This window comes from Pan troglodytes, chromosome 10 (assembly GCF_028858775.2).
Source record: "Pan troglodytes isolate AG18354 chromosome 10, NHGRI_mPanTro3-v2.0_pri, whole genome shotgun sequence".
Lineage (NCBI taxonomy): Eukaryota > Metazoa > Chordata > Mammalia > Primates > Hominidae > Pan > Pan troglodytes.
The window spans coordinates 16,231,254-16,256,602 of record NC_072408.2 but is presented as its reverse complement, the minus strand read 5'-3'; the positions used below and the strand labels follow the sequence as shown (position 1 = coordinate 16,256,602).

The 25,349-nt window shown below is 37.7% G+C and overlaps 1 protein-coding gene across 1 annotated transcript in view; it reads left to right on the top strand.

Moving 5' to 3' along the window:
* The window catches only part of A2M (alpha-2-macroglobulin), a 55,698-nt gene that overhangs the window by 7,947 nt on the left and 22,402 nt on the right, over nt 1–25,349 (top strand). The window contains exons 2-20 of the mRNA XM_001139819.7: nt 1,788–1,971; nt 2,795–2,954; nt 3,120–3,172; nt 5,002–5,022; nt 5,301–5,469; nt 5,931–6,015; nt 7,682–7,802; nt 8,721–8,835; nt 8,981–9,090; nt 10,926–11,087; nt 13,665–13,892; nt 14,133–14,196; nt 15,805–15,947; nt 16,572–16,721; nt 19,290–19,451; nt 19,901–20,012; nt 21,865–21,979; nt 24,018–24,246; nt 24,965–25,091. Of these exons, the coding sequence (XP_001139819.2) occupies nt 1,788–1,971; nt 2,795–2,954; nt 3,120–3,172; nt 5,002–5,022; nt 5,301–5,469; nt 5,931–6,015; nt 7,682–7,802; nt 8,721–8,835; nt 8,981–9,090; nt 10,926–11,087; nt 13,665–13,892; nt 14,133–14,196; nt 15,805–15,947; nt 16,572–16,721; nt 19,290–19,451; nt 19,901–20,012; nt 21,865–21,979; nt 24,018–24,246; nt 24,965–25,091 (2,510 nt within the window). The remainder of the gene's footprint in view (nt 1–1,787; nt 1,972–2,794; nt 2,955–3,119; nt 3,173–5,001; nt 5,023–5,300; nt 5,470–5,930; nt 6,016–7,681; nt 7,803–8,720; nt 8,836–8,980; nt 9,091–10,925; nt 11,088–13,664; nt 13,893–14,132; nt 14,197–15,804; nt 15,948–16,571; nt 16,722–19,289; nt 19,452–19,900; nt 20,013–21,864; nt 21,980–24,017; nt 24,247–24,964; nt 25,092–25,349) is intronic.

Here is a 25,349-nt window from a genome sequence, read left to right as displayed (position 1 = left end):
GACTCTAATGTCAGAAGAGAAATCTTTTTGCAGATGAGGTGGTGATGAATTCTTTGTTTCAACACAACTGAAGGAGAAACTGAAGGAAATACCAGCTGATGAGTGATGAGAAGGGATTCTTGATAACAGAGTACTAGGTGATTTTTAGCATGTAATGCAGAAGTTGCAAGAAGTGGTAACAATGATGCAATTGTTTTACCTGCCATTTATTTACTTTTATGTGAACCATGCTTCTTAGCACTTATATCTACACAAAACAAAAATAGTAACAGAATTAATGTTAGACCTTGTTTAATTCTTGCAATAAGGACTATTCATCCATGGATACATAAATTCACTGGGGGGAGAAACAGCTCATCATTCTCATTAAAGATGTGTTTCAAACGTATTTTAATTTTATATCTAATATGTATGAATCATACTTTGTAATGTATTTATTTTGTTTTGATCAGTTATATACAAGTATTTTTGAACATAGCTCAATCAAAAGGAAATGTTTAATATTTATAAATTTATGGTCACATTCTATTTAAAAGAGGAGTTAAAGTTAAATTTACCTACCCACATATATTACATATATATGTATTTATGTATATGTATACATCATATATGTATATATGTGAACATAAGTATACATACGTATATGTATAGATGCTTGGCAATAAAGAAGTAAGAATAATTCACAAAATTTTTTGAAATACAAAAATTTAGGATAAATTTCTATATGGTAATTGGCATGGAAATTCAAATTCAAAAAGGAAAAAAGAAGAGACAGATATTAAATATCAGACCATTAAAAGAATTTTTTAATGTACTTTTAAATAGTGATAGTAGGTATCTTATACTACAGTGTTTATTATTCCATGAGAAAATTGTAAAAGTAATCGAAGTATTAATTTAAAATATCATCAAAAATAATATCTTTTGCTATTACTTAAAATCTTGATAAAAATATGTTTACTTGAAAATACGTAAGGAGTGCACAGAGTCCAAAAATTATTTTAGGAGTTCCATGAGCAAAAATGTATAAAAACTACAGGGTTGATCTTAAATTACATGTCAGGGTACTGAGAAAGTTTCTGTACTGCACATGAGTTACCAAGGTCTAAAGTCAATCACCAGAGGACCATTTTTGGATGGAGCCATTGTCTAATCATGAGCTGAAAGGCAAATATTTAAAATGCAAACATCCAGGGTTAGGTAACACTCTTAAGACCTTATTAACTGCTTACCACAACCGAGACTGCGAAGTAATGGCTCACTTTCTTTGAGGCTCAGATTCCATATCTGTGGAGTGGAAGCGAGTGCTTACCATACAATTTTCATAGGGCTGCTGAATGTGTGTATGTATGTATGTGTGTATATATATTTTAATGAAAATTCTATAATTTGATTAGTTTTAGTTTTTGTAATGTCCGCATGACTGAGAGCTTGCTTACTTTTTACAGCAACTTGAAGGTAAAAATAGATTTTACAACATGAACAAATGTAACTACATATTTTTATTTGAATTCAGATGTTCACAAATTGTTCCTTAAAGTGAAGCATGCCTACAAGTTTTAATCTGTTTAAGACCTACCTCAAGTAAAATGTTCACTGCCATGGCATGTGAGGGAAAAGGGAAATAATTCTTATGCATGGCCTTCAACAGCCAAATTTCATGCTCATCAGTACGTCTTCTCTTGGTGTAGAACTGATGATGATAATTATGATGATGGAAAAAAGTGCTGTTGATAGCAATGCCTCTCTTCCTTCACTTTCCTCTAACTGAACCGTCTCATTCCCAGGCAGTATATGGTTCTGGTCCCCTCCCTGCTCCACACTGAGACCACTGAGAAGGGCTGTGTCCTTCTGAGCTACCTGAATGAGACAGTGACTGTAAGTGCTTCCTTGGAGTCTGTCAGGGGAAACAGGAGCCTCTTCACTGACCTGGAGGCGGAGAATGACGTACTCCACTGTGTCGCCTTCGCTGTGAGTGTGGCTGTTTGACTTAATATACTTGGTTCTTTTACTCAGGGTCATAGGGATCTAGTATTCTGTCAAGATGAGGCTTTGGGAGGTTGGTAAGAACTTCAGGAAGGAATCCAAATGTAGCAAACTAAGTATAGAAATTAAGGAGCAATGCATGACTCTCCAGCCATGGGAGACAAATATTTACAGGCACACTAAAAATCAGCTTAATAATCAAATAGAAACCCTATTAGCCAGAAAGGAAAAAAAAAAAAAGAAAATGTGACTTCTTAAAATTAAGATGGAAAAATATTAATAAAGCAAACTAGACCAAGGCTCAACATGAGCCACCCGTGGTGGACTGACAGGAACACATCACTCCACACTACTTCTAAGAGTAAAAATTGTAGAAATTACCCTGAGCAAAGGTGCAATATCTCTTCAGAGTTGTCCACATGTGAGATGCTTACAGCCTAGTGTCAGTAAAATACGGGGTTTTTTTCCATAGCCTTTAAAACATGCTTCGACCATGCCCTTTTAGCACGTCATAGCAACCTGGTAAAGCTCAGCGTATAATTGAATCAAGACTGTTTTTGTGAGCTGTATGAAGGTGTGAATCTCACTTACAACCTCTCTTACTGATCTATTTTCCTCCACCTTGTGTCCTGTCTCCCCATTTGTAAAATGGCAGAAGTGATTCCTGTCCATGCCAACTTTCCCTGCTGAGAACAAGGGAGTGAAGTTAAGTACGAAGGGCAAGATCTCCAGGGAAGAGTGGAACAGCAAATAGGGGAGGACACCTGTGGGCGCTGAATGGGGTTTCAGGATCTGTCCTGTATTTCAGGTCCCAAAGTCTTCATCCAATGAGGAGGTAATGTTCCTCACTGTCCAAGTGAAAGGACCAACCCAAGAATTTAAGAAGCGGACCACAGTGATGGTTAAGAACGAGGACAGTCTGGTCTTTGTCCAGACAGACAAATCAATCTACAAACCAGGGCAGACAGGTATGAAGAAGCCTACAGACAGGACAACTTCAAAAAGGAAAGATCTTCTTCCCCTGGATGTTCTCCAGGCAAAGTTCCTATAATCTTGGTTCCTTAATAGCTTGTCTTACCAGCCTACAGGCCTACTTTGGGTTTGGGGGCTCATGAAAAATATTTCTGTTTCAGTGAAATTTCGTGTTGTCTCCATGGATGAAAACTTTCACCCCCTGAACGAGTTGGTGAGTTTTCTATTATCTACATAAAATGATTGTCTGTATAAACAGGCTGGGAACCTGTTTTCTGTGCTGAGGGAAGACCAGGGAGAGGAAGAATCTGGTATCATTAACAGTAACTTCTGGCATTACAACAGCACAAGATCCTAATCTAAAACATCATTCCAGGTAAAGAAAGTAGGTAATTCTTTCTGTCTTGGTGCTGGTACTCAGTCAGTTGTCACACAATTAAATTTACTTTTCGGATGGTTCTTAATTAGGACAATTAGAAAGATACATTCAATAGCAGACACAGAAAAATCCTCAAAGAACCTAAGCTCAAAAAACATTTTAAAGATTTAGATTTTTTCTATACACATCTACCAAAATCTTCACTATACAGGAAAGTCAGGGTAATTAATTTGTTCCTCAAGACTAACTCTTGGTATCTGTGATAAGAAACAGTTCTTTCTATTGTAATGCAGACATCAACCCAAAATCTTCATTTTTCTCTCCCAAATTAACTTCTTCACATTTTCTTATCTCAAAAAGAGGCAACTCTTCTCTTCTAGCTCCAAAGACAAAAGATTATGGCCTAGTTCTTGTTTCTCTTTCTCTCATACCCACATCCACTTCACTGGAAAATCATGTTGGCTTAAAATATATTCAGACTATTTCTTATCATCTGAACTACTGCTGCAAGCTAGTCCTAGTCAATGTCATCTCTAAATAAGATCATTACAATAACCTTCAAAGTGGTCTCCCAGCTTCTACTTTCACTCCTCTGTCTAAAATGAGGCACCACACCCATCACTCTGTCAGCCTAACTTGGCTTTGTTTTTCTATTGGCACTTACCACCATTCTATACGTATTGATTTTTAAAAATCTGCCTATTTCTATTATAACATAAGCTCCATTAAAACATGTTTATTGTTCTTTTGTGCGTGGTTATATTCTCAATACCTAGAATGATACACAGCACATGAGAAGGTACTTAATAAAGATTAGTTTTTAAAAATGAATAAACATTCATAGTAGCTCCTTTATCAATGTTTATTCATTTTTAAAAGTAATATTTATTAAACTAATATTTATTAATGAAATATGTCCGTTCCTCCTCATTCTTAGAACTACGTAAGAATTCTATGACCCATCTTAATGATTACATCTGAACATATTTACTTATAGTTACGTAAGTGTTTATTTTTCAACCTGTAAAATTGCATAGCAAAGGATTGATCTTCACTAGGATGCTATAAGCACTTAAGACATGTTAATAAATCCATTTTTAGTAAATGGCACTTTACATGTATATTTGTTGCTGAAGGCCTAGTAAGTTCTTAACATTATTTATTAATTGCTTAAAATAGATTAATGAAAAGTTCTATAAAATTTAATCTGGAATAGTTCTGTATTTCACTATAGAGGGAATTATTCTATATGAAACTAATTTAGATTTTTAAAACTTTTTATTGTTTTTAATTTTTGTGGAAACATAGCAGGTATATATATTTATGGGTTACATGAGATATTTTGATACAGGCATGCAGTGCACAATAATGATTATGGATGATAATCATTATCATTATCCATATCATTATCCAATCATGGATAATGATTATTATCATGCATTGCATGCCTGTATCAATAAATGGAGTACCCATCCCCTCAAACATTTATTCTTTGTGTTACGAACAAATCCAATTATACTTTTAGTTATTTTTAAATGTACAATTAAATTATTTTTTACTATACTCACCCTGTTATGCTAGCAAATACTAGCTGCTTTGCTTATAAATGAGATTTAAGAATATTTGAAAATAATTATAAACTTCTTTTTTCTTTTGTCTTTCAGATTCCACTAGTATACATTCAGGTAAGCAACATGAAACATTCCATATTAGAAGGAAAGCAATACATATAGGGAAAATGTTCTTGTTTCAGAGGTTTTTACAATATCTCAGAAACTTGTCATTAAAGGAGAAGCCTTCAAACTCCCATAGAGCTAGATGGCTATAACTCATCTCCTCTCCTCACCCTTTACTACTACCCCATTTGCCCTTTTCGTAGATAACTTAGGGTTTCCATAGATATCTTTTATTAGCTCCAATGCTCCAGGTGCTTTTGTAAGTTATAATTAATTTACTCATATAGGATCCCAAAGGAAATCGCATCGCACAATGGCAGAGTTTCCAGTTAGAGGGTGGCCTCAAGCAATTTTCTTTTCCCCTCTCATCAGAGCCCTTCCAGGGCTCCTACAAGGTGGTGGTACAGAAGAAATCAGGTGGAAGGACAGAGCACCCTTTCACCGTGGAGGAATTTGGTATGGATCATGAAAAGTCATCAAGCATTATTTTTCTTCATATTTAAACTCTTAGGGCCTGGAATTTAAGTTCATTTGGAGTCTTTCCATTTCCCATGGGCGACATTGGGCTTGGAGTAGAATTAATTACACCTAAGTCCAATGAGGACATCAGTGATTTGTGAATAGGGCTTCACATAGCTTCGTTATTTTCTGTAGCAATATTTAATACCAACCCCCGAAATTAAAACATTCTTGTTTTAATGGAGTTTTCCATAATTAATTAAGCACACAGTGATCTCTCATAGTCCCTCAACTGAAATCTTCATTTGAGAGGAGGATAGATAAGAATAGATTGGAGAGCAGAGCTACCTTTTCAGAGCCCTAAAATATTATTAGGGAAGTGTTACAGGGAACCTGAAAATAGGAATTCCCCCAAAGTTGAAAACCAATCACCAACCTTCTTTATCACCAATCAACAGTTCTTCCCAAGTTTGAAGTACAAGTAACAGTGCCAAAGATAATCACCATCTTGGAAGAAGAGATGAATGTATCAGTGTGTGGCCTGTGAGTTCATTTTTTAAAAATCTTTTGTGGGGGATTATTTAAAAGAGACTCACCATTTGGGATATTTTAACTACTCTCTCCGGGAGCAGTGGCAACACAAAAATTTTAAGTGCTTTGACAGCATCCTCATCTGTAGAATGTTATTCTCCTGTTGCTTTTCTATTTTTCCTTTTTATTTTCTTTCACGTTCTTATCAGTATTATACTATCATGAGGTAAGAAACTGTTTCTAGAGAGGTTATGCTAATAGGATTGATTCTGAAAGTGACAAAACTGCACACACACACACACACACAAAATGGGAAGGGTGGATAGTGTTGAAGGGTATTGGCTCTGCCTTAACCAAAAATAACCAAATGTATATTAGGGAGATAATTAACACATGGCTATAGGGGAAATTCAATCATCAACAGATCATTTACCTGACCTTGCATGCTTACTGGAAAAATCACTTAGATTCAGAATTTGTAGAGATAGGCATACAACTGAAATCTCATCTAACTCACTAGTCTACCTAAGGCGGGTCTACATACCTGTCTGCACTGACATTTTTACTGAAGAGACTGAACGTGATTTCTCAAGACAGTCTGTTCCAACCTTGAAAACTCTTGTTTCCTGGATCTTATGTTCCCATCCATGGTGGCACACAGTAGCAGTAGCAGGAAGAGCAGGTATAGTCCTGCCCAAAGATCACACATGTAATACACCTACTATTCAGCTAGGCCCCTGCTCCAGTTCTGTCTCACAGTGATGGCCAAGTTCCTGGTTCCTCATAACTGGTGTGATCTTGCAAATAGACATACAGAGGACATTCTCAAATAGGAAAGGAGACAAATGCACTTGGAAACCCAGCAATTGTCTATGACATATTTATGACACAATCCCACTTTTGTAAAAAAGTAAACAGGCCCGGCGTGGTGGCTCACGCCTGTAATCCCAGCACTTTGGGAGGCTGAGGTGGGCAGATCACGAGGTCAGGAGATCAAGACCATCCTGGCTAACATGGTGAAACCTCGTCTCTACTAAAAAATACAAAAAATTAGCCAGGCATGGTGGCCAGCACCTGTAGTCCCAGCTACTTGGGAAGCTGAGGCAGGAGAATGGCATGAACCCAGGAGGTGGAGGTTGCAGTGAGCCAAGATCGCACCACTGCACTCCAGCCTGGGCGACAGAGCGAGACTCCATCTCAAAAATAAAATAAAATAAAATAAAATAAACAAGTGAAACTCGATATAGAGATGGCTGCACATGGGGAGAGGATGATGGAAGAAGAGACACTATCGTACTAATAGTTTGTATTCCTAGGTAGACTTGAGGGTGTTTGGGTTTTTTTTGTTCTGTTTTGTTTTGTTTGTTTCGTCTTGCTGGTATTGTTTCTCTTTTAAGAACGGGTTTAAGTTTTATAATAAGAAAGAGTTTTTTAAGATAAAACTAAAAACGAGGAAAAAAAGAAATGATAAAAGAAGAATGTAAATTTCAGCATGTTGCAATGGAGATTTCTATAAGAGCCATTAGTGACTCTTGTCTTCAATATTGTGTGAGACCAGCAGAGAGCAGAGGGAAGTACAGACAGGGAATATACTGTAGCTAAAGGGGAAATATAAATAGCTAGAAAATGGGGAGGTTCAGTGTCTGCTCTGATTCCTTTGGGAATGTTCTCATGACAGATACACATATGGGAAGCCTGTCCCTGGACATGTGACTGTGAGCATTTGCAGAAAGTATAGTGACGCTTCCGACTGCCACGGTGAAGATTCACAGGCTTTCTGTGAGAAATTCAGTGGACAGGTAGGTTGAACACTATTTTTTCTAGAGAATAGCAATAAAGGCATTGTTGAAAAGCAGTGAGTTGCAGCATTTTTCTGACGCAGGAAGAGAACAATCTAGAAGAGAATTCCATGTTGGCTATTGTAATTTTTCAAAAAAAATCATGAACTTAGCACAATGGGAATTATTTATTTCTTGTAATTGCCCATTGTGAGTGTTTCAGAATGACAGACGCTGAGCCATCTAAAGCCTCCATGGGCATTCACTTCTACAAAGGAAGGAAAAAACCATACACCTCTTAATTGCCTTAGCTGGCCAGGCCATCAGTTCTGCTCTCTCTGTGAACAAGAACCTATCACATGGCCCCACCAAGATGCCAGAGAGTTGACAAACACAGTCCCCATATAGAAGGCCGCTTCCCAGCCACAGCTGAATGTTATGGAGGAGGAACCAGACTTTGATGAGGAGTTCTAATGGTCAAGAGCAGATGTACTGTGTATTTCAAAATAGCAAGTGGACAGGACTTGAACTATTTCCAACACATAGAAATGATACATACTTGAGTTGGTAGGCACCCTAAATCCCACGATGTGATCATTACACATTCTCTGCATGTAACAAAATATCTCGTGTACCCCATAAATATGTATAAATATTATGCATCCTTTGTACAAAAAAAATTACTCCTCAAATTTTAAGACATTTCTATCGCAATATATCTAGGGAATTTCAGATACCAAGGAATACATCTGTCAATTATACATGAGATATTGTTGTGAAATTTAATATTTAGTTGCTAGAGAATATTTATTGTGTCCTCGTCATAGAAAATGCCTACATGATGTTGTCCCCCCACAAAAATCACACCGGTTATCTGACCACTGATCTATTTAGTATAACATGCATTGTATTTTTGTATTTTATTTTCTCCCTTCTTAGCTAAACAGCCATGGCTGCTTCTATCAGCAAGTAAAAACCAAGGTCTTCCAGCTGAAGAGGAAGGAGTATGAAATGAAACTTCACACTGAGGCCCAGATCCAAGAAGAAGGAACAGGTTTGTGTACTACATGGGTATAAGAGAAAACACAACAGGCATTGATTTTCTTAGCCAAATAATGAATTGTAAGTTGGGGGGGAGGTGATAGAATTTTAGAGACATCATTCTTCCCAAAAATAACAGATTTTTTCTTTTTTTTCAGTGGTGGAATTGACTGGAAGGCAGTCCAGTGAAATCACAAGAACCATAACCAAACTCTCATTTGTGAAAGTGGACTCACACTTTCGACAGGGAATTCCCTTCTTTGGGCAGGTGGAGTATTTTCCAGTTCACTCATCAACCCATGTACTGTTACCTAATTAGCACAATAGTTATGGTTTCTGCTAAAACCATGCCTGGTTAATGTTATCATTTAATATAACCAAAAGTATAAAATATCACCAAGGCTTGATTAGTATAACCAAGGGTATAAAACTACATAAAAATAGATTTATTCTTCTGTAAATTTGTGTATGAAATGTATGTAATTATCCTAAGGCCTTATTAAAATTAGTAGAGTTTTCCCCCCTTCTTTTGAAACAGCATTGTACAAGTCACTCAATCTCCTTCTCATGGTTTACCAGGCAGTCTCAGGTTTTTATGACATTTTCTCACAAGAATCTCAAAATTCATGCTGACCAGTTTCATTACGATGCTAACACTAACTTTGTATGGAAACAGGTGGGTAGGTGGTTTTAATTTTTATTTTGAAGTATTAAAGATTCTACAATAATGTTTATTTCATGGACAGTATATTTACACTATTTTTCTATAACAAGTATATTTCTAAAACAGTGAACATGGGGTAAAACACTGCTATTTAAGGTTCTCAGATTTTTGAATTATGAATTTTCATGTTATCTACCAAAAAAATCTTCTCTTACAATTTTTCTGTTGTCAGCAGATGTGCAAATGGATCTTTATGACTCTAGAAGTCTGAGATCACAGTTACATGTGCTTCAATGTGTATTTACTGTGTATCATTTTCTTAATGTAAATGTTACAGGATTTCAGCTATGAAGGGTGTAAAAGAGGCATAGACTCAACAAAGTGGAGTACATTCTAGAAGGCTTGGTTATGTCATGACACCAAAATGTATTCAACTTCCTAAAATGAAAGTGTAGCTCATTTGTAAATTTCTCAGAAAGATAGTGTACTTTTTAAGTACATTTTATTTCTGTTAAATATCCTATTTGTCATAAGACTCTCTAGCTAGAAGAAAATCAGAATTATGTGCCTATTCTTGTCTTTGTACATGCAGCCAACATTTCATTGGTAAACTTAGATTTTGTAAATCAATTATGAGTACTGATGGGGGTCAGCCTATTGTTCTTCCTGCTACCAACTGTAGCTTATACTGAAAAAGAATTGCCACCTTTACAATCTGAACTGGACTACTCAACTGCCAATACAATATTAGCAGTAAATTAGATTTGGCAACTTATTTAATACTGCGTGCCTCTTTTCAATTTTACATTTTTCACATGGGAAGTGTGTCATAAAATCTGCCTACCTTCCAAAAGGCTGAAGATCTAGGTTGAGAAGCAGAGACCATGTCTAAGACAACTGGGGAAACACACAGGACAATGTATTGGCAATTGTTTACTTGTGCACTTATGAGACTTCAGACACTAATCTATAGGAAGTTAATGGTCCACTCCAAAATAGGTGTTTGGGGCACAAATAAATTTAGTTAATAGATTAATAGATTAAAATATTTCATTATCATATTACTCTAGTGCTCTGTGACTCTCTAAGAGTTATATATAATAATACACAGCACTTCCAAAATATCTAGAAGACATTTTTCAGGTCACTCTTGTTATTATCCCTATCACTCTCTATCCCTTCACACTGCTCTGTTTTTCTTCTTAGGATTGGTTACTACTAAATTAGTGTATGTTATGTATATATTTATTTAGCATCTATCTCTTTCACTAGACAGTAAGCTCTGTGATGGAAGAAACTTCGTTTTTTTTCACTGCTGTGTCCTCAGTGCCTGGAACCATGTTCAACATAGAGGAGGCACTAAAAAATGTGATAAATGAATATGTTTGGTGCCTATTAGTTATTACCAATATAACTAATCCACAGCTTTTAATCTTCAGGTGCGCCTAGTAGATGGGAAAGGCGTCCCTATACCAAATAAAGTCATATTCATCAGAGGAAATGAAGCAAACTATTACTCCAATGCTACCACGGATGAGCATGGCCTTGTACAGTTCTCTATCAACACCACCAACGTTATGGGTACCTCTCTTACTGTTAGGGTAAGTTTGGAAAGAAATTACCAATGACATGAAGTAGCCTTGGAAACAAGGTTGCAACCTAAGGGTGAGAAAATTTCCAAACTGTGTCTAGTTCTATGGAGAGAAAAAAACTAGCAATTAGAAACCAATTGAAGGTTAACTTTTTTAAAGTTTATGAAAAGAAGGCAGTATATTGTGATTAAAAGTGCGGGTTAGACTTTAGCAGTGTTGCTAGGAACGTAAAATGGCGCAGCCACTATGAAAAACAGTATAGTAGTTCCTGAAAAAATTAAAAAATAGAATTACCAAATGATCCAGTAATCCTACTTCTGGACATATATTCAAAAGAATCGAAAACGGGGTCTCAAAGAGCTATTTGCACACCCATGTTCATAGCCGCACTATTCATAATAGCTGAGAGATCGAGGCTACCCAAATGTCCATCAAGGGATGAACAGGTAAACAAAATGTGGTATATAAATACAACAGAATATTATGCAGCCTGAGAAGGGAAGAAAATCCTGTCACATGCTACAGCATGAATGATCCTTGAGGACGTTATGGTAAGTGAAATAAGCTAATCACAAAAAGACCAATACTATATGATTCATGTACATGGGGTTTCTAAAGTAGTCAAAGTCATAGAAACAGAAAACAGGATGGTGGTTGCCAAGGGCTAGGGAAAGAGAGAAATGGGGAATTGCTCTTATTGGTATTCAGGTTTAGTTTTACAGGATGAAAAGTTCTGGAGATCTGCTGCACAACAGATATACTTAACACTACCAAACTGTACACTAAAGAATAATGAAGATGGTAATTTTATGTTGTATGTGTGTGTGTGTGTGTTTATAATAATTTTTTTGAAAAGTGTGAATTCCAGAACCTGAATCAGATAAAGTGGTTAAAAATACTGGCTCAACCTTATTTTAAGGAATTAACTAAAACCTCTGTGCTTCATTTCCTTATCTGTAAAATGATTGCAATACTAACACCTAACTCTTGGGGTGGTTGTGAAGATTAAGTGAAATAATACATGTTGAAGCACTTAGTAAGCCCCCTTTAACTGTTAGATACTTTTACTATAAAAGCCAATTCTAACATAATTAGCATTTAGTTTTAAATATATATACTCCAAAAATTATTACCTTACTTTATTTTGTCTTGCTATTCTAATTTTCTCCAGATGACCTGTTCATATCAATATAACTTGTTCGGTATAGCATGCAGTCCTCTATTCATCAAGAGAGATGTAGACATGTCTATAGATACACGGATATACAATACATATTTAATATATATTACATAATCATGGTAATGGAAAACGCCTGCCTCTTTAGAGTTCTTATCTTGTTACAGAGAAATAAATAATACATTTTATTTATTTAGCTTTAATAGATGGCATAAAAGCACCTACCTCTAATAAACTCAAATCTGAATGTTTACTCATTTCAAAAAGTGTCTTGAATGCTTTCCACGTGCCAGCACTGTGCTAGTCTTGACAATGAAATTATTATTTCTACATGCTCCCTGTTTGGGGTGATCATATATGTGTTGTCACCAAAATATACATTAAGATATGAACAAAATGTTTTGCTCAAGGATTCACTAGTGCTATTGGGAGCTGGGGATGAAGGTAGAGGAAGCCTGAAAGGAGCTAAGGCATAACTTCTACAGGAAGAAAAGTTGGAAATATAACCCAAATAGGGCCTCTGAGGCATTAGAATCCAGACTGCAGGGAGCATTAAAAATAGTCAGCCTAGGCCAGGCATGGTAGCTCACGCCTGTAATCCCAGCACTTTGGGAGGCTGAGGTGGGTGGATTGCGAGAGGCCAGGAGTTCGAGACCAGCCTAGGCAACGTGGTGAAACCCTGTCTCTACAAAATATACAAAAAATTAGCTGGGTGGGGTGGCATGCACCTGTAGTCCTAGCAACTCAGGAGGCTGACTGGGAGGATCACTTGAGCCCCAGAGGTGGAGATTGCACTGAGCCAAGATCATGCCACTGTACTCCAGCATGGGCGCCAGAGCAAAACCCTGTCTCAAAAAAATAACAGTAATAGCAATCAGCCTAAGATAGCCCAGAAGAGGTAGACTTCAGCTAATTCATCAGCTCAGCTCTTAAACCAATGCTTTCTACCAATGTCTTCTCAGACCCCTAAGGTTACAATATTTTATTTACTCATAATACCCATTCAAAATCCACCCTAAAAGAGGCAGCTGCTTTCTGAAAGCACAGTTCTTCCATTTCTAGAGATTATTTACTCTCCTCAATGAAGTTTCATAGCTCCAGTGTCTCTAACTGCACGGGTAAAGCAGTCAAAGAAATTTCAAGCAAGCTAATCAGAGCAAAGGATGCCTCCTTTTATGCTCTTAAGAAATATAAATCTCAATCCCAGGAGGCTCTGCAGTGTAGTCACAAAGCATGCCTACATTTGAAGCAGAGAAACAAAATAAGGGGTCCTTCTCCCACTTTTCATTGTGGAACAAAAGATTTCTAGCTACTAGTTAAGGTAGGACAGTAAACTTACGTAGTTTTGTGAGAACATTAATCTTTATGACGTATAATCTGAAAATAATATAATTTTTCTAATTCATTAGGTCAATTACAAGGATCGTAGTCCCTGTTACGGCTACCAGTGGGTGTCAGAAGAACACGAAGAGGCACATCACACTGCTTATCTTGTGTTCTCCCCAAGCAAGAGCTTTGTCCACCTTGAGCCCATGTCTCACGAACTACCCTGTGGCCAAACTCAGACAGTCCAGGCACATTATATTCTGAATGGAGGCGCCCTGCAGGGGCTGGAGAAGCTCTCCTTCTATTATCTGGTGAGAAGGGAGGTTACTGCTGTTGACTTCACTGTAGACAAAAGCTCTCTGCGGAGCAAGTAATCATGAAGCTCTTTAGATGTCATTACTTCAACTTCTTATCCATGTTCCTTTTGAAAGTTTGACTTCTCTTGAGGTGAATTATTGCCAGCAGGGACTCAATAAAACAAGTATATTGAAGTGAGACTGAAGTGTGTTCTCTCTTTGGCACATTTAATTTTTTTATTTCCTTTTTTGCAGATAATGGCAAAGGGAGGCATTGTCCGAACTGGGACTCATGGACTGCTTGTGAAGCAGGAAGACAGTGAGTATTTCCATCATCTCTGCATTGCTGCCCCATTCTGACCCATTCAGCCTTACACCACGGAAGTATCAGAATACTTTCCCTTTTTTTCTATAGGTTTTTGGGGGAACAGGTGGTGTTTGGTCACATGAATAAATTCTTTAGTAGTGATTTCTGAGATTTTAGTGCACCCATCACCCGAGCAGTACACATTGTACCCAATTTGCAGTCTTTTATCCCTCACCCCCTTCCACCCTTCCCCCGAATCCACAAAGTCCATTGTATCATTCTTATGCCTTTGCATCCTCATAGCTTAGCTCCCACTTCCTAATAGCTTAGCTGCCACTTCCTAATAGCTTAGCTCCTACTTATGAGTGAGAAGATATGATGTTTGGTTTTCCATTCCTGAGCTGGGAATATCAGGAATACTTTCAAGTAATGAGAGACCATTTCCATCTAATATTAATTAAAAGAAAGTTGAGGGAGGGAAAACAATAATGGTTTTTTTCTCACCCTTTATCAAATATGTGTTGTCTTTTTTTTTCAGCCTATTTTCTTTGCATTATTTAAAATATTGGTGTGGGCCAGCTATGATGGCTCACGCCTGTAATCCCAGTACTTTGGGAGAACGAGATGGGAGGATCTCTTGAGGTCAGGAGTTTGAGACCAGCCTGGTCAACATAGTGAGACCCCATCTCTATAAAAGTAAATAAATAAATAAATAAGAAAAAAGGGGGAAAAATAAAATACATAAAATATTGTTGTGTATAATCTATGCTTATTCCAAATTTTTAAACCATAAATATTCTTGAACCTCTTCTCAAAATGAGAATTGTGTTAGAGAATGGGGTGGAGAAAATGTATGATTTCAAGGTATGTTGTATATACCAGGTCTTGTGCTGAGTCATTTATGTCATTTATATTATTATAAATATCTTTTTTCCCTTTCAAGATAGTTATGATTTATGAAGCATTAAATTGGGTACTTCTACCGACTGAAGCGGACTCTTGCCATGAGCAAATATGTCATAATATAAACCTTTGAAGGTTGCTCCTAGTCTAGTAGACTCTAAAAGATAACTTGCTAGAAAAGTATCAGTAATCTACTCTCTCATTAGCTCTTGTAGCAACACAGAAGCACCATAGCAGACTGAAGGAAACTTAATGCAACCTCTAAAGAATCTACATAGGCATCAAAAAATAACTTCTGAAGGAGCATGGTGTTCCTCTTATGGAGAAAGAATCAAATACTGGCTCATAGAAGGTTAAAGAGGATGTAGCATGAATACAATGTGTTGAACTCTTACTCTTACATCTCATAACTTCAGGTTCTATTTCCCTCTTCTAGTATGAGGCCTAGATCAAATGGTAGTGAATTGGATGTCTTCATACCCTTAACTAGCATCAGAACATTAGGTGGGTGAGCTGAAGCTTAAAGCTGGTGAAAAATCAACAGAGTATATGATTTATGAGAGGAGAGAGGGCTTTGATAGGGTTTTTTTCTAAAGCTAGAGTCCTTAGAGGTAATCATCCATTTGTTACATCTACTGTTTATTATGTCTGTTACACCTACTAATGGAAATAGTCATTAACCTATGATGGCTTCCTCTCATTCTCTTTGTGCCCCAGTGAAGGGCCATTTTTCCATCTCAATCCCTGTGAAGTCAGACATTGCTCCTGTTGCTCGGTTGCTCATCTATGCTGTTTTACCTACCGGGGACGTGATTGGGGATTCTGCAAAATATGATGTTGAAAATTGTCTGGCCAACAAGGTGGGTGTTTTAGATCATAAAATCTTCAACATGTAAAACTAGAAGTTACTATTGTTATCATTTGTTTTATACATGTGAACATTAGGGCCAAAAGGGTTAAACAAATTCCCCAGAGACATTCAGCAAGGTAGTGGCAGAGTCACACTAAGAAGCAGAATCACTTGATTCCTTGTACAAAACTCTCAAACTTCTCCTAGCAGTGCCTCTTACCAATTACACAGTTCAGAGTATGTTATTCCCTTCTTCTGTGATGAAACGTTGGGAAATAAGTAAGCAAGTTTTTAAGACTACTAAGGAGCCAAAAGAAAAATGCAAGAGCACCCAGACCCATGCATGTTCCACCACAATTAATAAGCACCTTGCCGTGTATCAAAGATAAAAATGGCATTTCATGACTAGTAATTTATAAGAATAATTAGAAATAATTCTACTGGCTCAAGTGATTCTTGAGAATGAAAGAGAAGTGTAGGGAACAAAAAGCTTCAGGATTGACACAATGCCAACCCTCCACGAAGTCAAGCAGAGTGGTTATACATTGTACATGAGGAACACTCTGCAAATGCGAGTGAATGCATGGGTAAACCTGGAAATTTGCTTTTCTGATCTTTTGTTCCAATTTCACAGGTGGATTTGAGCTTCAGCCCATCACAAAGTCTCCCAGCCTCACACGCCCACCTGCGAGTCTCAGCGGCTCCTCAGTCCGTCTGCGCCCTCCGTGCTGTGGACCAAAGCGTGCTGCTCATGAAGCCTGATGCTGAGCTCTCGGCGTCCTCAGTGAGTTCCCGGCAGCCTCAGGAATCAAGAAGGGCCATGCCAGGGGCTCAGAGCAAGGAAAAATGACTGGATAAGTAGGATAAGATCAATTAAAATTATATTTATCTAGGAATTAATTGCTTTGAGCTCTCTTGTGGGCTTTCATTGGTAAGGAATTTTATATATATATATAAAACTACTCACTTCTGCAGTTAAAAAATAAACAAAATACAATATATTGAATCAAATAAAAGAATTTTTAAAAAGACAAAATGTGATGAAAATTAACAACCAAAAAAGGACTCGTTATTCAGACACGTTAAGCTTCTTGCTCAAGAGCACATAGCAATACAAACTCAAATCTTCTGATTGTGTCAGGGCATCCGTATATGCAAGGCTGGAGAGAATACAGAGCAGATTGTGAAAAGTGCTATATGAGAAGTGCAGTTATGCAAAATAAAAGAAAGGATTAACTGAGCAACTGGGGAAGCCGTTCGGAAATTATATATTTAAAATGTAAAAAGACCATACAGTACCCAAAGTCCTTAAAATCCCAGAGCTCCATGCAACCAGTAATAGGAGTTGTCAAACTAGTTTCAACATTTCAAAAAGCCTAACAAAAGTGATACATATACCTGCACTGAGGCTATACAGGCTAAATGAAATATCTGTTTTTATAAGAATTATGGCTGGGCCTGGTGGCTCACGCCTGTAATCCCAACACTTTGGGAGGCCAAGGCAGGCAGATCACTTGAGGTCAGGAGTTTGAGACCAGTCTGGCCAATATAATGAAACCCCGTATCTACTAAAAATACAAAAATTAGTCAGGCGTGGTGGCGGGCGCCTGTCATCCCAGCTACTCAGGAGGCTGAGGCAGGAGAATCACTTGAACCCCAGAGGCAGAGGTTGAGTGAGCCGAGATCGTGCCACTGCACTCTGGCCTGGGCAATAGAGCAAGACTTGGTGTCAAAAAAAAAAAAAAAAAAGAATTACATCAGTTGAAATAATTGCTGTCCCAAGCTACACATAATTTCTGAGGGAACATATGTATTATCTCTGAGGAACAAAACTTAGGGAAAATGAACTACTATATAATTGACATTGATAACTGAACTCTTTGAAAATATGGAGCTAATAGAAGAAATACCAAAAGGATATGCTGAATTGGAACAACAAAAACTAGTTAATAGCATGTACTAATAGTAGTTTGCTCACATCTTCAAATTTTTAATATGAGACCAATTGTAATAACCTCTTACTGAAGCTTTTTCTACTACCATAATTTAACAAAGAGAAATTTACATTTTTATTTTCCTGAAATAGAAACTTATAAAAAAATATTTCTTACTTGTTTGTCCTTCTAATGGGATTTTAACTGAAAATATTGGAATACTTCTAAAGGAAGCATCAAGTACATTTCAACAGTAGGATCTCAAGAGGATATGTGGGAAAATAATATACGTGTTTTATACTTTTATAAGATAATTTTATAATTCTCAAAGAATTTTTCAAATTATAACAACCCTGATGGGTAGATAAGGCAGACAGTCCTATTTATTAATAATAAAGCAGAAGCTTTCAGGGATTTAGTAGTAGACCTGAGTTAAAACACCAACTCTTCTCAACCTTTGATTAGTGTCTTACCAATGAAACACTTTGCTGCTACTAGTGTAGGTCATTCATTCAACACATTTATTTAATGCCCACTGTGTTCTAGGTATTATACTAAGTGCTAGTAGAGATCAAGCAGTGAGCAACTGGAAAGATAAAAATTTATGTCTCATGGAACTTACATTGTCTGTCCCATAGATGAGACAGATAATAATTATGCAATATGCCACAATAAAAGCAGGGAGAGGAAATGAGAAATGTTAAGATACTTTGAGAAAGTGTCTAATTTCATCACACCACTCACTTTGCTCATCTGTTCTTGTCAATCAGTTTTAAACTCCTACGAATATAATGCAATGTAACTATCACAATTTTTATGTCTGTCTTACTTCTCACCTTCAAATGGACTTGAAAGCATCATGCCTAGAATTTTACGGTTAGAGTTGTATGTATTATATGAAGATCTGGAGCATTTTGTTTCCACTAATAATACCTAAGAAAATGCCATCGTTTCCTGTGGAGAGAGGATATTCCTATTTGTGTGCCTGTTTAGAACATGCACCCATTAACTTTGTTATATACTGAGTCAGTTGCTCACCACAAGCACAAAACTATCATTTCCTTCTATCATCTCAAAGCTTTGTGCAGTGTCACAAATACAACAGACCTCGATTTTTCAATTAATAAAGTTTTATTTCATTCCAGTGTTGAGTCTAGTGGTGGCCTCTGAACTGTGTAACGAAGTGGTACTTAGTACTTAGATGAGTACTTAGATGGAGTGTTTGGTTTTTCCGAAAATTGTTAAACATCTTCAAAATGAAAACACTGTGTCAAGAAAATGATCCATACCCTCTATAAATCATCAAAGCAATGAGAGCGCTCAAAGAAAGACGGATGTTCATTATTCCTGTTCTTTTCTCCTTGAACTTAAAAAATGTCACAAATAAGTTTGCCTTTTTGTCTTTCGTATTTGTACAGGTTTACAACCTGCTACCAGAAAAGGACCTCACTGGCTTCCCTGGGCCTTTGAATGACCAGGACGATGAAGACTGCATCAATCGTCATAATGTCTATATTAATGGAATCACATATACTCCAGTATCAAGTACAAATGAAAAGGATATGTACAGCTTCCTAGAGGTAAACTCCTTATGTTGCAGACGGTCTGATCTTAAGGTTCTTAAAATATTACACATGGAAAAGAGTCTGTATTTGAATGCCTTCATGTCCTAGTTGAGGGTAATGGGATATAAAGAGGTAAGTGGCCTCTCTACTAATAGCAGCAGATCTGCGAAAAGCTGCTGAACTAAGCTGGAACTTTTTGGAGTATTATTCAAGTTTTCTTTTTTCACAGGAATTAATTGCTCTGTGATGTTTATTAAAATCACATATACAAAATAATTACTGTTGGAAGAGTTTAATGAAAGGAACAAAATTATATCCTTAAGTTTATAAATATCCCTTCTACAGATGTGAATGTTAAAAGTTTAAGTTAACTGGATTGCTTGTCAAATTCAATGAAAAGAAGTAGCTACCTATGTATATTTTATAATATATATTTACTGATTAGATGATAATTTTCTTTGCAGGACATGGGCTTAAAGGCATTCACCAACTCAAAGATTCGTAAACCCAAAATGTGTCCACAGCTTCAACAGTATGAAATGCATGGACCTGAAGGTCTACGTGTAGGTTTTTATGGTAAACAAAAAATTAATAAATATATATTGCCTAATATATTCACCAAATTTTAAATTTTTTAAAAGATACAATGTGACAAAAATTAATTTAAAAAAAGGACATGTGAGTCATACATATTAAGGTTATTGCTCAAGGTCATATAGTAATATAAACTCAAATTCTAGTAAATGGAGATACATGTGTTAGGCTGAAAGGAAAGAGAAAGTTTCCAAGCGTAGGATTAGTGTAAACAGAAATAGAAATGTTCACACAACACTACATTCTCCATCAGTCAGGTAAAAAAGCTGTTCAGCAGTAAACTATCGCAAGAACAAAAAACCAAACACCGCATATTCTCACTCATAGGTGGGAATTGAACAAAGAGATCACATGGACACAGGAAGGGGAATATCACACTCTGGGGACTGTGGTGGGGTGGGGGGAGGGGGGAGGGATAGCACTGGGAGATATACCTAATGCTAGATGACGAGTTAGTGGGTGCAGCGCACCAGCACGGCACATGTATACATATGTAACTAACCTGCACAATGTGCACATGTACCCTAAAACTTAAAGTATAATAAAAAAAAAAAAAGAAATTAAAAAAAAAAAAAAGCTGTTCAGCTTCCCCAAAACATCAGCCAATATTTATGTTGGAGCCACACACATTCATCAATGACATGAGCTACTTCTTTGATGAACTGAATAGTAATCAAGCATTTATTTATAGTCCCATATTGTCAAATCATGATTGAGGATAAGTTGAGTACAGAGAAAAGAGTGTCAAAAATCAAGGAAAGCATTTAGGGAGAATCAGTTGGCTCTATGGAATTCACTATGAAGTCTATGGCATATTTTATTATTTATAAATTATATTGTATAATCCTTTATCAGTAAGATATATAGTAAATTTATGCATATATAGGTATATATGTATATATATGCACAATTTTTTTTCCAGAGAGCTGGTTGTGAAATATTGACCAGCACACCCTTAATAGAAGGTGAATAGAGTGAAGGAAACTAACTGTAATCTTCTGACACAATAGAGAATAAAAAGTCTTTATTATTATTGAACTTTTCCCTCCTGTAAACTGTTTCTCAAAGCCACTGTCATAACATGTGTGTCAGTTTTTCCTTGCTCCTGCAGAGGAGCACACCAATGGAAACTTGGATTCCTGCCCTCTTCACGGCCTTGTGTCATAACACTCTCCACTTAGCACAGCGGCAGCAGCCACATTGGACTCCACAGAGTCCTTGTGCCCCACAGACAATCCAAGCCTCTGTCTGCCAAAGTCTCTATAGCCTCTGCTTATGATCCTCCTCCCCCAGCTCACTCCTAGCTTATTCTTGTTTTTTTGTTGTTTGTTTGTTTGTTTGTTTGAGACGAAGTCTCACTCTGTCGCCCAGGTCGCCCAGGCTAGAGTGCAGTGGCGCTGTCTCGGCTTACTACAAGCTCTGCCTCCCGGGTTCACGCCATTCTCCTGCGTCAGCCTCCCAAGTAGCTGGGACTGCAGGCGCCCGCCACCACGCCCGGCTACTTTTTTTTGTATTTTTAGTAGAGACGGGGTTTCATCGTATTAGCCAGGATGGTCTTGATCTCCTGACCTCGTGATCCACCCGCCTCGGCCTCTCAAAGTGCTGGGATTACAGGCATGAGCCACCGCGCCCGGCCTCTCCTAGCCTGTTAAGTCATCCAACATATTTCCTCCTCAAAGAAGCTTTCCTTGATGACCCAAGCGCCCTCTCCTCCTTCCTCTCTATTTCATCAGACGATTTGTTTTTTGTGTTTTTTTTTGGTGGCAACTATTACATTCTCTCATAAGCTTTATCTGTATGTTTATTGTAATGTCTTCTTCCTCACTCACCATAGAGTCAGATGTAATGGGAAGAGGCCATGCACGCCTGGTGCATGTTGAAGAGCCTCACACGGAGACCGTACGAAAGTACTTCCCTGAGACATGGATCTGGGATTTGGTGGTGGTAAAGTAAGTAACTTCCTGCATATGCAATATGCAACAATAGAGGTCCCTGACTATTTTCAACTCTTTGCTAGTTTTTCTGTTTTTATTGTTTTATATGTTTATGATGTACAACATGATGTTTTGATATATATATATATACACATATACATAGTGAAATGATTACTACAGTCAAGCAAATTAACACATCCATTAGCTCACATTGTTACCTATTTTTGTGTGCATGGCAAGCACACCTAAAATCTATCCTCTTAGCCAAGTTTCAGTATCCAACACAGTATTATCAACTACAGTCCTCATGCTGTACTTTAGATTTCTAAATTTATTCATCCTACATAACTTCAACTTTGTACCCTTTGACCTGCTTCTTCCCATCCCTGCAACCCCAACCACCGTTCTACTCTCTGTTCCTATGTATTCAACTTCTTTTAGCATCCACATACAAGTAAGATCACGCAGTACTTGTCCTGTGTCTGGCTTATTTCACTTAGCATAATCTCCCCCAGGTTCATCCATGTTGTCACAAATGGCAGGATCTTCTTCCACTTAAGGCTGAATAATATTCCATTATGCATAGCCACAACTTATTTATCCATTCACCCAGACACTTAGGTTGTTTTTATATCTTGGCAACTGTGAATAATGCTGTAATGAACACCAAAACACATATATCTCTACAAGGTGCTTATTTCATTTCCTTTGGGAGTATACCCAGAAGAGGGATTTCTGGGACATATGGTAGTTTCCATTTTAAAATTTTTGAGGTATCTCCATACTGTTTTCCATAATGGCTGTGGCAATGTACATTTGCACCAAGGGGAGTGAACAAACTCCTTCCAGAGAGACACTGGAAACAGAGTTTTATCCCTGAAACAAGCCAGTGGGGCAGGTGGAGAGAAAGAGCCGGAATGGCCATATACTCCCTTTCAGGCTCCTGGAGTCTTGTTTACTTCTCCCTTTCACTCCCAGATGCAGGCTGTTTAGAAGCCCAACCCTTAGGAGACAGCCAGAAATGGGAGATTTTGCCTGTTCTCTCTGTATTGAGCCAAGGGGTGGTGGGGGCGGGTAGCCACTGGCATTGCTCAAAGGCCTATTTAAAACCACCTCTGTGTTCACTGTGGTCTAGGGAGACTCCTGATTGAGAGCTCCATCTACTCCTGGAGCTAGGTGATTTAGGAGCCAGACCCTTAGGTAGGAGCTGTAAACATTGGGGTGCTTGATGCATAGACAAATTATTCCCAGGGGTATGTTCAGACCTGGTTTTATCTGTGGGGCGAGCCAGGGGAAGGAGGCATGGGAAGTGCCCTTACTGCTTTTCAGCCTTCCTGTAAGTCTGTCGTTTCCCTGCCCCTTCTGCTTCCCAGTGCAGGCTAGTTAGAAGTCCAACACTCAGTCAGCAACTGATAAAGTGGGTAGACGAAGCCCTTCCAGGGAGAAACTGGGAGCTGTTAGCTAATTTTTCAGTACTGAAGTACTTCTTTCAAACGCATTGCTAATTTCAGGAGATGTTTAACATAAATACATCAGCTAAGAAGTCTTACTAATCTAATTGCATCAGAGCTAAAAAAATTTTGTGCAAATTTAATTCTAAGATTTTCCAGAAAATGGGCATAATGACCTAATACAACCAAGGACTGCACAGATTGCCTGTAAGAGATCCCTCACTGGTTAGCAATCCTGAGTTAAACACAGATTCAGTCAGGCCCACTATACACAATAGTAGTAGAATTTAAAATTATAAAGCAGCCCTCAGTGAAATAGCATTTTAGAGAAGAGAACTTAAGAACAATCTCAAACTGCATATTAAATTTATAACTATATTGTCTGTAAAAGATTATGCTACAATTCTGATATACTACAATTAAAAACAGTTGGAAGAAAAGGACTTATATTCCCATCTCAATCCTTGATTATACTCTCCATTATTGGTATTTCTATTGAGTGTTTTTAAGTCATGGCAGTAGAATCATTCCTAGGGATTCTCTCCCTAGAAAGGATGTATTTAACTGCTTACTTTCTGTTCTTCACTTGCCCTCCTCCCCAGCTCATCAGGTGTGGCTGAGGTAGGAGTAACAGTCCCTGACACCATCACTGAGTGGAAGGCAGGGGCCTTCTGCCTGTCTGAAGATGCTGGACTTGGTATCTCTTCCACTGCCTCTCTCCGAGCCTTCCAGCCGTTCTTTGTGGAGCTCACAATGCCTTACTCTGTGATTCGTGGAGAGGCCTTCACACTCAAGGCCACAGTCCTAAACTACCTTCCCAAATGCATCTGGGTAAGGATCTCTTTCCTAAATTAAATACAAGGTAGCCATCAAGTAAATTAAAAGTTGCATTCCTAGGAATACTGCAAACTCTTGTATGCAAAACATGCTTACTAGATATTCATGATCATATAAGTTACAGGTTTTGAGATCTCCAAATACCAAATTGCACCATAAAGCAAGTTTCTAGCCCTTATAACCCTTCAAAGTTAGTATTTGTGTGGTATGAAGAATTCTGACAGGGGTGACAAAAGGCAGTACTCTATTCTCATGACAGATTCTACAAGGTTTCAACCTCTACGATCTCATATATTTAACTTTTCGTAGCTCATTCATTATATTAAACCTAATTTTAAAAGTCGTTTGTGAGCATCTTACCTTTGCTGAAACCATAACTGTTTATAAGTCTTGTATCCTCTGCCGGGAGATCTGGGGGAATGGTGAAAGTTCCAGACCAAAGAGGTAGAGCAGCATGCCATCATTACCTTTCCCTTCCTCTGGTCCCATCATGTGAAAGAGCAGGTTGCTTCCAAAATAACTCAGATTTACCTGTGTAAATCTGATACATTAAGATCCACTTAAATATATTTCAGGTACTTGATCTTCATTTATATCATCTTTAATGTGAGGCAACCTGAAATCTAACCAATTCCTCAAGATGCTTTACTTCAAACCCATTCTCCCTCTGTTCTCCTTCCCCCTCTACTCCCTTTCTTATGCGTGGTTTCAGGTCAGTGTGCAGCTGGAAGCCTCTCCTGCCTTCCTAGCTGTCCCAGTGGAGAAGGAACAAGCGCCTCACTGCATCTGTGCAAACGGGCGGCAAACTGTGTCCTGGGCAATAACCCCAAAGTCATTAGGTGAGCAAAAAACTCCCAGAGATAATTCTCTACTCAAAGATTGTATATGGCAGTGGGAACCTTATATTGAGTGCTACTTCCTTCAGGAAAAGACCACTAGATGCTGCGATTTTTTTCCTTTTGTCTTTTATTCTAAGATGCCTACAAGGATATCCTCAACATCTCCACCTTGAATTATCAGTATCATTCACCTCTCATTTGCATGTTTCCGTTCCTGCTTCTGTGTTTTAATAAAACAAAAGTTTACAGAGCATTGAA